The 12251-nt window shown below is 43.2% G+C and overlaps 1 protein-coding gene across 1 annotated transcript; it reads right to left on the bottom strand.

Moving 5' to 3' along the window:
- Positions 1-29: 29 nt before the first annotated feature.
- chrna1 (cholinergic receptor, nicotinic, alpha 1 (muscle)) lies at positions 30-10746 on the bottom strand. Its single transcript, XM_047342199.1, has 10 exons — positions 10524-10746; positions 5909-6051; positions 4323-4367; positions 3897-4006; positions 3615-3810; positions 2840-3077; positions 2044-2267; positions 1848-1962; positions 1638-1762; positions 30-1325 (listed from the first exon to the last, which is right to left on the bottom strand). Exons 1-10 carry the CDS (start codon positions 10576-10578, stop codon positions 1188-1190), a joined length of 1389 nt encoding a protein of 462 aa, XP_047198155.1. The 5' UTR covers positions 10579-10746; the 3' UTR covers positions 30-1187.
- Between the last annotated feature and the right edge of the window lie 1505 nt (positions 10747-12251).

The raw sequence follows: 12251 nt of genomic DNA, 5'->3' as shown, positions 1-12251 counted from the left end.
AACTGTGGATAAAACAACAAGAAACAGTGAAAGGTGTCAACTGAACGAGATTTATTTTTCAAGCTATTTCACATCTACACAAAGAGAAATATAAAAAAAAACAACAACACAACAAATGGTCAGTGCAAAAAAACTTAATAGAACATTACTGTGTTATTAAACTGAACTTGTCTCGCGGCTGCAAAATAAATCAAGTTGCCTTCTGCTGTGAACACGTAGCAACACTGCAGCAGCGACGCACAAGTCACACCTCATGGAATTCTTCACTTTCATTGCATCATAAACTGTTTCAGTCAAAGCTGCACAAAACACGACGCTCGTCATCTCACGACTCCCAAACGAACCCGATTTATTCAAATGATCGTTTCAACCTTTATCTGGACTAATTTTAAACTAATGAAATATGAGTTAGCAGCAGAGAAGGTCAAAGGTAAATCATCTGCGCTGCCGACTCAAACAAACTCTGGTTCTACGTTCACCATCATTTCCATCTACAACCTATTTTTTATGGATCCTCACTGAAGAATATTCAGATCAGGTCAAACTGATTCAATGTGATTAAAGAATCAATTCATTTATCCAAAAAATATATATTCAAAACTAAATGAGCCTTAAAGACAAAGGAGAAGAGAGTCGAGGGGAAGTCACACACATCAGTGACAAATCAAACCAGGTCACTGACCCATGAGCAGTCAAAGTAGTTTTTCTATTTCTGAATCCAAACGTGTGACGTGAAGTTTACGCCACAGATCTCAACCTCAACCCGTAAATATAAAAGTCATTTGAGCGTCTGCAGGCAAAACAAAACAATAAAACTCCCCAGACAGGAAATCATCTCGTCTGCACTCAAAGACCAAGACAGTGTCATTAATGTCAATTAGTCCTGTTTACGGTTTGTTTCTACCATGATTAGAATTCACTCGTTTCCTCAGCAGAGTGACGGCAGCGATAAAACCAGGTAGAAAAACCACAAGACCAGGTTGGCAGCGACGAGACGAGCTTCAAGTAGGACCCGTCCAGATTGTCTCCTGCGTTTCAGTAAATACACAAACGCAGCCGATTGAAGGTGACAACAGGCCGAGAGACACAACAGTCAACTCAGTGTGTGTCTGTCTGTCTGTGTGCGAGACAGAGCGAGTTGTGTTGTCTCGTATCTCTCCAGGTGACAAATGTCTATCCTGATGGGATCAGGCCCCGTACAGCACGTTGAGCTCGATGAGTCTCCCGGCAAAGACGCCGAGCGTCCCGATGATGCACACGGCCATGAACACGCAGAGCAGGATGTGGTCCATTACCATGGCAACGAACTTCCACTCCTCGGCCGCCTGCGAGGAGGAACAGGAAAAGTCATAATCGAGGAACTTTGACTCTGGAAGTTACATTTTGTGATGATGCCATGAGTCTGTCTGAGTCTGGCTCTGTCTCCGTTCACCATGTTTTTGTATCATTGTAAGATATTTTGATGTTTTATTTGATTATATAATGTTGAAATTTGCTTTGCAGAAAACATCTCAATATATAGTTCTGTAAATTTGCCTCTGCACCACAGATTCCAAAGAGGTTGTTGGCATCTTTATTTCTGTCATGATCGAAAAGCACTTCGGCTGAACTGTTGTTTTTAATGTGCTGTATCTTACATTGTTCGATTCCTCGTCTGATTTCATGGTCTCAGCGATGTACTTCACTCCTTCGATGGCGCTGCGCACATCAGGGTTCTTACTGATGGGGGACTGGTAGTTGACGCTTGTGGGGGTGGGGTTACCTGCAGAGGAGAACAGGGACGGATGATTCTCCTGATTCTGATCTGATGTTCAAACACCGTGATTCAGATTTCGAACTGGTCTGACCTGAGATGTCGGAGATGTCCATGTCAGTGGGGAACAGTCTCTTCTGTCGGATCTCCTGACTCGGTCGCTTCATGGTCGAGAAGAACATCATGTTGGGAATGGTTTCGATGAAGACCTGACGCAGGCAGACGCATGTTTCAGTCAAAAACTTAATCACACATTAAAACAACATTGAGGTACAGAACCGATCAGGAACCTTGCGGATCCAGGGAGGCATGGTGTGCGTGCTGGGCGAGCGGTGGTGGGTGTTGATGACGATGACGGTGATGATGATGGAGGCGATGACGAACACCATGGTGAAGAGCATGTATTTCCCGATGAGCGGAACGGCGCTGGAGGTGGAGGGGATCAGCTCCACGATGACCAGCAGGAAGACGGTGAGGGACAGCAGGACGGAGATGGACAGAGTCATCTTCTCCCCTGGAGACGCAGAGACAGACGTTCAGACCACTCACCTGGATTATTACTTTAAAAACGCATATGTGTGCATAAATAAACTTTTCTGTATTTCACATATCGCTCTTTACTGCAATGTACTGTGTTGGCCTTTTATTATACCAAAGACTATATAAAGATGGCTGCCGCGTCTCAAACGCCGCCACCTTGTGCCGATGACGTCATTTGGAGGACAGATTCGTGTTGTGTAGCCGCGGCATTGAGGTCCCGCCCATATGTGGGTCAATGTCAGCTGTCAATCATGACATGTCATCCTGTTTCTGTCAGTGTGATAAGGACGACTAGAATAAAAGAAGTATTTAATGTGTACTCTGACTTTTTAGTTTGGTCCATGTCCCATATACTAATTTGGAGGAGGTGGGGTTTATGACCTGGCCAGCCACCAGGGGGCAGTCAAGATACTTTGGCTTCACTTTTAAGTCAAAACCTGATAATGGGAAGTTCATACAAGCAAATGACTGGAAAATTTAAATCTATTATTGGTTTAAATGAAAAAACACAGTCACACACTTCTTGTAGCAGCTGGACGGACTTACCAGAGTCGGTGGGCAGGTAGAAGACGAGTCCGGTGAGGAAGGAGAACAACATGCAGGGAATGATGACGTTGACGATGAAGTACAGCGGCAGCCGCAGCATCAGGAAGTGGTAGGTGATGTCCAGGTACGGTGTGTCGGGGCAGCAGGTGTAGTACACCCAGTGTTTCCAGCTCCTGTAATCCTTCAGCACCCACTCGCCCGACTCCATGAAGTTACTGAGGTCCGGCCGATCGCTGTCCTGAGAGACAGGAGGACATAATGAAAATACTCTGATAGAGAAGGGTATTATATACCTTTAAGTACTTTTATTAACAAAAGAAAAGGGTATTAAGAAAGGTATATAATGATATTTGGTTTTAGAGTAGAGCCTGTCAAACCCACATGATAAAGACAATTTAACTGAATAATGATATTTTACAGTTTAGCCATGAACTTTATTAAATAGAAAAAAACTACAACCAAATATATAGAATTTGAATTAAGAAAAATGAACATATTGTCCGAATACTTTATTCTGTAAAAGTAAAGTTTTCATATATGCAAACATAAACGCTGATGGCTCATATCATCTATTCACCAATATATCCAATCTATTGATATATCGATTGGACTCTGTTTGGATAATAATAATAATAAGTGATATTACACGTAATGAATTTGAATGAATGGAATCTTCCTCCAAATCCCTTATTTTGTATCTTAATATGATCTATTTGTTTAGAGAGAAAGTAAAGTTTCTTTCACAATAACTACAGCGGAAATAAGCGTCGCTCACTGGGTTGATGGCGACCAGCAGCCCATCATACGTCCAGGTTCCCAGTTTCATGCTGCAGTTCTGCAGGTCGAAGGGGAAGTGGAGGACGATGATCTCACAGTAGCTCTTGAAGATGGCCGGTGGGTTCCACGTGATGTTCCCCGTGTGCTCCAGCAGCACTTTGGTTTCATGGATGATGTGGAAGTCCCCGTCGGCGCTGCAGAGAAGGAGAAGACGTTAAAGTGAAGCTGGATGTGGGCGTGTTCACATCAGGAAGGACCGTGGGTGTGTGGGTGTGTTTACTTGTTGTATAGAACCAGGTCCGGTTTCCATATGTCGGTGGAAGGAACTCGGATCTTTTTGATGCCTCCGTAGTCGTCAGGATTCCACTTCAGGTTCACATCCAGCCATTTCTGAGGGGATGGTTAGAAAAATCATTTCTGTACCAAAGCCTGACTGTAAAGACGTTTTCAATCTGTTTATATGGGTCAAACATATTGTCAGGTCATAAAATAAACATTGATATAGACTCAACAACCCAACAGGATAAATTGTTAAAAGCATCTCCATGTTATCCAGTCATTTTCAAATAAATACATTTGCACAAGTATTTAAATCACGTGTGATACTTGAATGACACGAACTCTGTACTTTTACCAGTGAAGGAGTATTTTATTATTGTGGTTCTGCTGCTTTTACGTATTTGAAATAACCCACAGTCACATTTACCTGTTTGAGACGAACGTTACTGGTCACAATCTGGTTCACTTCGTCCTGAGAGATGCAGGAAGACAAGATGAGACAGAGACAACTTGAACTTTAATGCTCGGAGCAGTTTTTGTTCTATAGGTCAACACCGTACATGTAAACAAAGATGGACGACGTGATGCTCAAATATCTTGGATTCAGAATTGTTTATCTAAACAACCTCAAATGACCATGTTTGGGAGAATTTGACTTATTAGTTCGGTCCATGTCCCGTCTGCTAACATGGAGGAGGCCAGGGTGTGTGACCTATATTGCAGCCAGCCACTATTAAAATAGTGAATTTCAGCTCTGGACGTCATCTTCAAAGACCGAAGCTCAAAGATCAGAAGGAGATCTACACAAGGTCAGAGCTACTATTTGTTATTTGCACTCAGCTTGTGTTGTGCTGCTGTTTTGTGGCCGCCGTGCCAGAACTGAACCTGTATCCTTCATCCTGTTGCATCGTGTTCTCGTCATCAAAGTGTGGTTGGATTCATGTGAGAAGAACCCTTGATAGTGCACATATATTTACTCTCTGGTATCGTTTGGTTGCCATCACACGGTGTTTGAATGTGAGTCAGTGGATTTCAGCTCTGGACGTCGTCTTTAGCTCAAAGATCAGAAGGAGATCTACACAAGGGGAGCGTGCTGCTTGTGTGTTGTGGCCGCTGTGCCATCGCTGAACCTTCATCCTGTGAGAAGCTGCTTTGGTCCTGACATCGTTCCAGTAAACACCTCGACACATTTGCAGGATTAATATTGTCCTGATTTATTGCAGATTAGGAAAAAGTGCTGGATCCTTCTGTCCATGACTTGGTCGGTACATGAATGTCGTTCTCTCTCCGTGTGTCCGTCCTGCCAGTTGCATGCTTTCGTTGTTTTGTGATCCATCGGTTGTTGTGACTTATCGGTGGAACTTTTAGATTTAATATGTTGATATTTCCTTTCAGACTTCTTATCAGCTTGGCTACACTTCAGGATCATTCCTTTGTTTCTTGATTATGTTGTTTTAATCCTAAAAAAGGTTGATTCTTGCCACAGTTATGAAGTGTTCGTACCCGATGGGTTTCTTTACATCTTGCCTTTTGGACTTATAATGAGAACATTTCAAATTGAGTAAATAATGAGTTTTAATCATATCTTTTGATGCTGTAGTTTTAAAATGGTGCAGTAAGTGTACCAGCTGTCAGTAGTAATGCAGTAACGTACTAAGCTGCACTCAAATGACAGAAGTTACACTGTTTTAAATCTATTCCTGCAACAGTAAGAGTTTCAAGTGAAGGGAAAAGTGGTTCCAAGAAAAAACACACTGCGATTTCTTTGTGTCAAGAAGTAAAGTCTCTTTAAAGAACTGCAGGGTTAAGAAAAGAGCTGCTACAGAATAGATCATTATTGATTTCTGCCTTTATGTAAAAAAACTAACTTTATTTCTATTTAGTTTCTTCACAAACAAAACGAAGCCTCGAAGCCTCGAGGGAAAATACAGGGAGCAAAATGTCACGCTGCTCTAATTAGGTAATTGATTTCCTTTTTTTTAATTTCTGCTTTTGCCACAGTCCCTCACTTACCACGCTGATGAGCTGAATGAGCTGCAGCCCCACGGTGACGACCACGACTTCACTGAAGTGGTTCACGGGACGAACCACCTTGTTGTAGCCGGTGAACAGGTTCTTCACCAGAGTCGTCTCGTCCTCGGAGCAGAGGACTGGACCTGGGAGACAGAAAATATCAGTCAGGTGTTCAGACTTTTATTCTGTAGGAGTCTTTACTGGATGTTTGGATGAAGCTGAAATCTTCCGGTCATATTTGGAAGTAGTGTCAGTGCGTAGTTATACTGCACACACATTATTTTCCAATCTTATTTTGGTCTCAGTGAGGTGCACAGTGAGAACGACATATTGTCATAACGCTGCCGGTGCCACTGTCCCCACAAATGTGCTTTACCGGAATTGAAACCACAGCTGAAGCCAACAGCTTGCTTTTAACTGTGATTCACTCGCGGAACATTTCCCTGGCTTAGAACTGGCAACCTAAAACCCCTTCACGGTGACTAAGGGAGCTGTAGCGAGGGAGGAAGACGGGGAAGTATCCGATGAGCGAGAGAGAGAGAGAGGGAGGGAGAGAGAGGGAGGCAGATGCAGACAGATCAACGGCGACAGCAGTTTGAGTGAGCGACATTCCAAACTGGTGAAAAGCCTCGGCCCTGAACGTCCCTTGAGTCGCCCGAGCAAGTGTGTTTCTGCCCTAAGACCTCGGAGCGAACCTAAGCCGAGCGCTAAGAGGCTGTGTGGGAAACCCAGGCCCGGCCAATCAGCTGCACATTAAGTCGGGATCAGTCGGCGTTCGGAAGAGTTAACCTGCACTTAACACCTCCTCAAGGAAAACCTGCTTCCTGTCAACAGTTGTTAAAAAATATAAATAAACTTATAGACCGGCTTCATTTGTTGGTGTCTGATGAACAAGATGGAGAATCTGGGATCGGCTCAAGGATACAGAAAGTAACCGATGACTTTCTAACGGTCAACCTGCTCGTGGCTGTTAGGAGACGTTCATCTTTAACGCTTCCTTTGGATTCACCTGTAGATCGCAACACTTTCTACTTGTTGATTCATTTCTGTCAGATTTACAGACTTAACTTTCTGCTAATTCTAGTCAAAACTAAAATCTGTGCTGGAAACCGTCAACTGCTTTAACTTCGCAAACCTTTCCAAGATTTGAATCCAAATAAGATTTAGATTTTTTTTTCTTTTACTGTTCTGGTTGAAGGATTTCAAAGTTTTTGCCGATGATGTGTTGCCAGATACATTTAGTTTGACACAAACACTCTCAGCATAGATCCCTCAAAGTTATTGGTCATAAGTGATCAGCAACATAACTCTCGCAATATTATTTTCATCAATATAACAGAAGTTCAACATATATCCATGTATTGCTCATAAAGAAGAGTTTAAAACTGCAATAATCACTTTAAACTTTCAAGAAATGAAACTGATTGATCGTGATTTATCGATATCGAGAGTTTCCGATGGCAACTTCATTTAGAAATATTGACAAACGTAATTATATGATCTTGTATTTTCTGCTGCTACTTGAATCAGTGGTTAAAAACAACCTCTCATGACACAACTCACAGACTCTGATGTGTCATCTTCTCGCCCGCGTGTTGTCTCCATTACCGTTATCCTATACGCTGTGTATCATGAGCGCAATATCGCGTTGCCTTTGTTTATGTAATCACGCGTGTCATGTTATTTTGTTATAATGTGACATTGCAGATTAGCATAGTGCTACCAGCCACATCCTGACTCCAGTTACATCCTCCGCCGGTTATTTCTGGAATCTGCTTCTGATCCGTCCTCAGCCTGAACTGAGCGGACGAGCCAGGATCCTGTTTCATTTAGGCAGCAGGAGCAGAGAGGACGGACACACACACTCACACACACACACACACTCAACTCACACACACACTCACACACACACTCACACACTCTGACAATTTGTTTTTAGGTTCGGGAGCTCAAAGATCAGAGTGTTGCAGTGTTCACGTCCCTGGTTGTCTGATATGGTCGTCTGTCTGTCTCCCTGTCTGTCTCTCTGTCTCCCTGTCTGTCTGTCTCTCTGTCTCCCTGTCTGTTGTCCTGCGAGCATGCTTTGATGTGGCCACGCACAAAAATAGAAGGGAGGCGGGACAGAGGAGCCACTTGGAGCTGTCAATCACACGATACTGAAGTGATGCAGCTTCGAGGCTCTTTCCAGTTTCTGTCTTGAAGCTGAAAACTAACGTAAAGTGTGGATGTGGAGATAAGTTTGAGTTTAACTTGATTCCACAATGGAAGAGTGGAAACACAGTTTATGTCTGAACGTGACCGATGGCTGAAAAAATACTGCTGAAGAAAGGGAATCTGTTGTTTAGGACATTTCATACATCAGCTGCTAAAGTTTATTAATTTTCGACCGCGACCTCTTTTATCTTTTCTCTCAAGACATTAGATAAATGAAGTTTTTGCACTAATGACCAGAGAAACTGACCAAACCACATGAGGAACTTTCAAACTAAGAAGCGATGCTCATTCTATAGGAAGATGCCAAACTATTATTAACTATATCAACAATATGGTTTACCTCTCAAATCAAAGCTTGTTGATTTATTCAACCTGAGACGAGACAATCTTCTGTTGTGAAGCTGGAATGATCCGTTTTAAACATTTTTCAACTTGTGAATAAAACCCAGAGGATGATTTATCAAGCAGCGTTTTTATTGCACATTTGCAGCGATAACGTGCGACTGGTGGCTCGTACAGGCTGCATCAATCCCCCCCCCCCGACACGCCACCTCTATCTGACCATCGCATCAATTTGTCTCCACCGCTTCATGTGCCATCTCTGAATAAAACGAATCGACGGGTAATCTCTCGGGTGCAGACGCTGAATGTTTGACTATCGACGTAAATAAGAGATAAACACCGGGAATATAATATAATATATATAGTTTTTATTTACATTACGTTTTTTTTTATTAAAGTCTGATCAATTCTCTCGACTCTGCTTTTATCTCTGGATGAATGATTCTACACATCAGGGCGAGTCGATTCCGTTTGAAATCTACATACTGAGCCGTAATTGGGCCTTTTTCTCGACTCGGGGGAAATTTCCTGCTCCCTAATTTCTCCTACAGTCAATCTGAAATCCCACATGTTGTGTTTGGGATGCAGCCATAACACTAATGCTTCCTGACAGGTACGAGTTGATCATGAAATTTGGTGTTAAGGTGATGTTTCCAGCAATTAAAGTCACGTCTTTATTTGCTTTTTCGCTCCTTAATGGATGAACCGGACATGTTAGAATCTTCCTTCCTGTCTGAGCTTTTAGTGAAGGTGTTGTGTATGTGGATGAGGTCGGAGCCTGGAAACCTTTAAAACATGAAGAATGGGTAATATATGAACCTTTCATCTGTTGGACCAAGGTGAACCTGCTGCTCGGGCTGGAACCTTTTTAAGGACCAGTCTCCGTCTCCACAGGCTGAAGCCACGTCATCACAACACATACGTCTCTGATTACCCAGCAACACTAGCACTGCCACCTTGTTCTTGGGACTTGGTGCTCGAACACAGGCTTTGTTCGTGAAGCGAGTTAGTTCTGCACCTCCACTGCTGCTTGGCTCTTTTAAAAAATAGTGTCCACAGTGTTTTGGTCGGTCTTATTGTTCTAATTTGTCACGATTTACCAGATGTAAGAAGTTCTTTCATCTTAATAACAGAGTTAAACCAGATTGTCTTTGGCTGTGGAAACAAAGAAATGGTTCGAGATCAGACTGGAACTTCCCTGGTGGAAAAGTTGATCTCAGCTCAACACACATTGATGGACTTCTTCTTCTTCTTCTTCTTCTTCTTCTTCTTCTTCTTCTTCTTCTTCTTCTTCTTCTTCTTCTTCTTCTTCTTCTTCTTCTTCCCTCTCAAGTTACTCGGTGACTTTTGGAGTCCTCACACTTCTGCAAAGTGCTCCACGTTGAGGGGAAGCCGGGTCGACTCCGCTGTCAGAGCGCACAGCACTTAAAAGGTCACAGGTTTAATTCCCCCAAGAGGCGGTGTGTGCACCAACAAGCATGTGTCCCGTCCACGTGTCCTTGGACAAAAGACTCTAATCCATACCTGCTCACTGGTTATAAATCACTGCTGGGGGTGGAGGGGGGGTGGAACACCAGCTACAGTAAATGCCTTAAATATAAATGCAGCGAGGAATGTGAACAATGCCGCGCTGCTTCTTCAAGGACAAATGCCGACAGTGATTCCTCAAAGTGTTTTGCACGGAAAGCAACAAGCTGGACGGTTAAACTTCAAGATTTAGTTTTTATGTCTCTTGTATAAAGTAACAGAGAGGATGCTGCTCACAATAAGGAATCATCCAAGATGAGAAATATGAGTTTTATGTGAGTATTTGAGGCTTTTTTGAGGGGGGGGGTGGGTTCTCCGGTGTCATGTCAGGAAACTGTGTCCGGTAGCATGACACACTTGTCTAGAGAGATCAGTGCTTCATCCACAGAGAACATGAAATTAACATGTGTGATACTTTTCATACAATGGAGACACTCGTCCATCAAAGCTCAGTCCGTCTCTGACAGCTGAACAAAAGCATTTTCTGAGATTTACACGGTTATTATCATTATCATTCAAATTTTAAACTTACCGGCGAATGCACTGAGAATCCCCGCCAGCAGAATCTGGATCCTGGAAAGATTCATATCTCCACCAGACCTTTTCGTAATCTACAGCATGGGTTTACCCAGTGTGTCGTGAACCAGTTAGCAGCTAACAGTCTTCACTGGGAGGCGGACGTGTGCACTGGAGCCGTCGCTCTGGAGTCTGAAGTGAGGACCTGTGTGACGGTGGAACAGTGGGTCGACCAGTATGTGAACTGTGAGCTCTGGTTTCTCGTGACCAGCTCCGTTCCACCTCCCCCACCCAACAACATCCGAACCTCTCATCACACTCCAGGGCACGAGAGACAGCTGGGTGAGTGTGTGCGTGTGTGTGTGTGCGTGTGTGTTGAATATGCACAAATCAACACTAGCTCCTTCTGCACATACCTTTTATACGTCGCTGTAACGCAGAGCCCTCGTTACGCGGCCTCGCTTGTTTACACTGAATCAAAGAGGCCGTCTCTGCGTGTGAATGTCAGATAACCTGCCGGCACGCAGGAACCAGAATGAAGACACAACCCTCTGAACTACTGTCATCGTTTCTCCACAGGTGGCAGGGGCTTCATTTTTTTGGCGGGGGCGGGGGCTCCAGTAAAGAGTCTTGTATCAGTGAGACATGAACTGAAGGCAGTGAGGGACAAGAGAGAGAGAGAGAGGAGGGAGACAAAACAGATGGACAGACGGACAGGGACAGAGAGGAGGACAGCTGAGACCTGTCACTGATGGAATGGCAAACATGTCCACACACACACACACACACACACACACACACACACACACCAGTAATATGTTAAATTATAACTCAGCTCACAGACGACTCGTTTATTTTAACTTTGAATAATAATTGCTTTACAAACGCACATTCTTAGTTTTTCTGCTTTTTACCGCATGAAAACGTTTTAGCCGTTGATGTCTTATTGTAGAAAGTGAGATTTCCAAGTCTTTATTTGATTATGAAGCTCAGTGATGTATAAATCTGTGCGATGCTCACAGCCCATATTCACAACCTGTGATTTCCCGACTACAACCGACTCGAAAACCACAAATAAAATCTTCTCGAGTGAAAAATGTTCAACAAGCTGAATAAGCTGAGTTGAATTAGAAATCAGTGAAAATAGAAAAATTGGACTTTGGTTCGATGACAGAAAATCTTTGAAGAGGATCCTTCACATGAAACTCAGCCCCGAGCTAAAGCTCCGAGCATCAAACCCCCGGAGCAAACACGAGGACAAATTGTGCGTGTGGGTCGATTCTCCTGTCGGATTAATAGAGAGAAACCAAGTGGATGTGACGTTTCTGAAACCTCGAAGATGGAGAAAACACGGCTCAAGTATTTCAGCAGAAACAACTCTACTCTCTAATACTATTCTCTCTGATCTCCAACCCAGCCCCCGACGACTTCCAGCAGTTTATAATAAGCGTTTCATTTATTTTTCTATTCGTCTCTTTATTTGGAAAGTAGAATATTTCTGTTACTGTGGTTTTTGTCCCTTTTTAAAAGCTGCGGATCGACAATATTTTATACTGAAGGGTTCAACTCCGTGTCATGAGTTTGGCATTAACTGCTGTAGGAGGAAATCCTGTATCGTGGCAGGACACAGGTTCAGGTTGTTTTGATTTTGAAACGAATCCTTCTGCTGCTTATTCAAACATCATATCTCCACTATGATCTGATCAAGTCAAACTTTTCCTTTTTTAATTCTAGAAACGTATTC

The sequence above is a fragment of the Hippoglossus stenolepis genome, chromosome 12, assembly GCF_022539355.2.
Source record: "Hippoglossus stenolepis isolate QCI-W04-F060 chromosome 12, HSTE1.2, whole genome shotgun sequence".
Classification (NCBI taxonomy): Eukaryota; Metazoa; Chordata; class Actinopteri; order Pleuronectiformes; family Pleuronectidae; genus Hippoglossus; species Hippoglossus stenolepis.
Note: the sequence above shows the minus strand (reverse complement) of the source record. Positions and strands in the feature narration are given on the sequence as shown.

Coding starts and splice junctions, on each gene's coding strand:
- chrna1 (XM_047342199.1), bottom strand. CDS start 10,578: ATGAATCTTTCCAGGATCCAGATTCTGCTGGCGGGGATTCTCAGTGCA. Junction 4,368..5,908: donor TCATTCAGCTCATCAGCGTG/GTAAGTGAGGGA, acceptor TGCATCTCTCAG/GACGAAGTGAACCAGATTGT. Junction 3,811..3,896: donor GACCTGGTTCTATACAACAA/GTAAACACACCC, acceptor CCTTCTCTGCAG/CGCCGACGGGGACTTCCACA.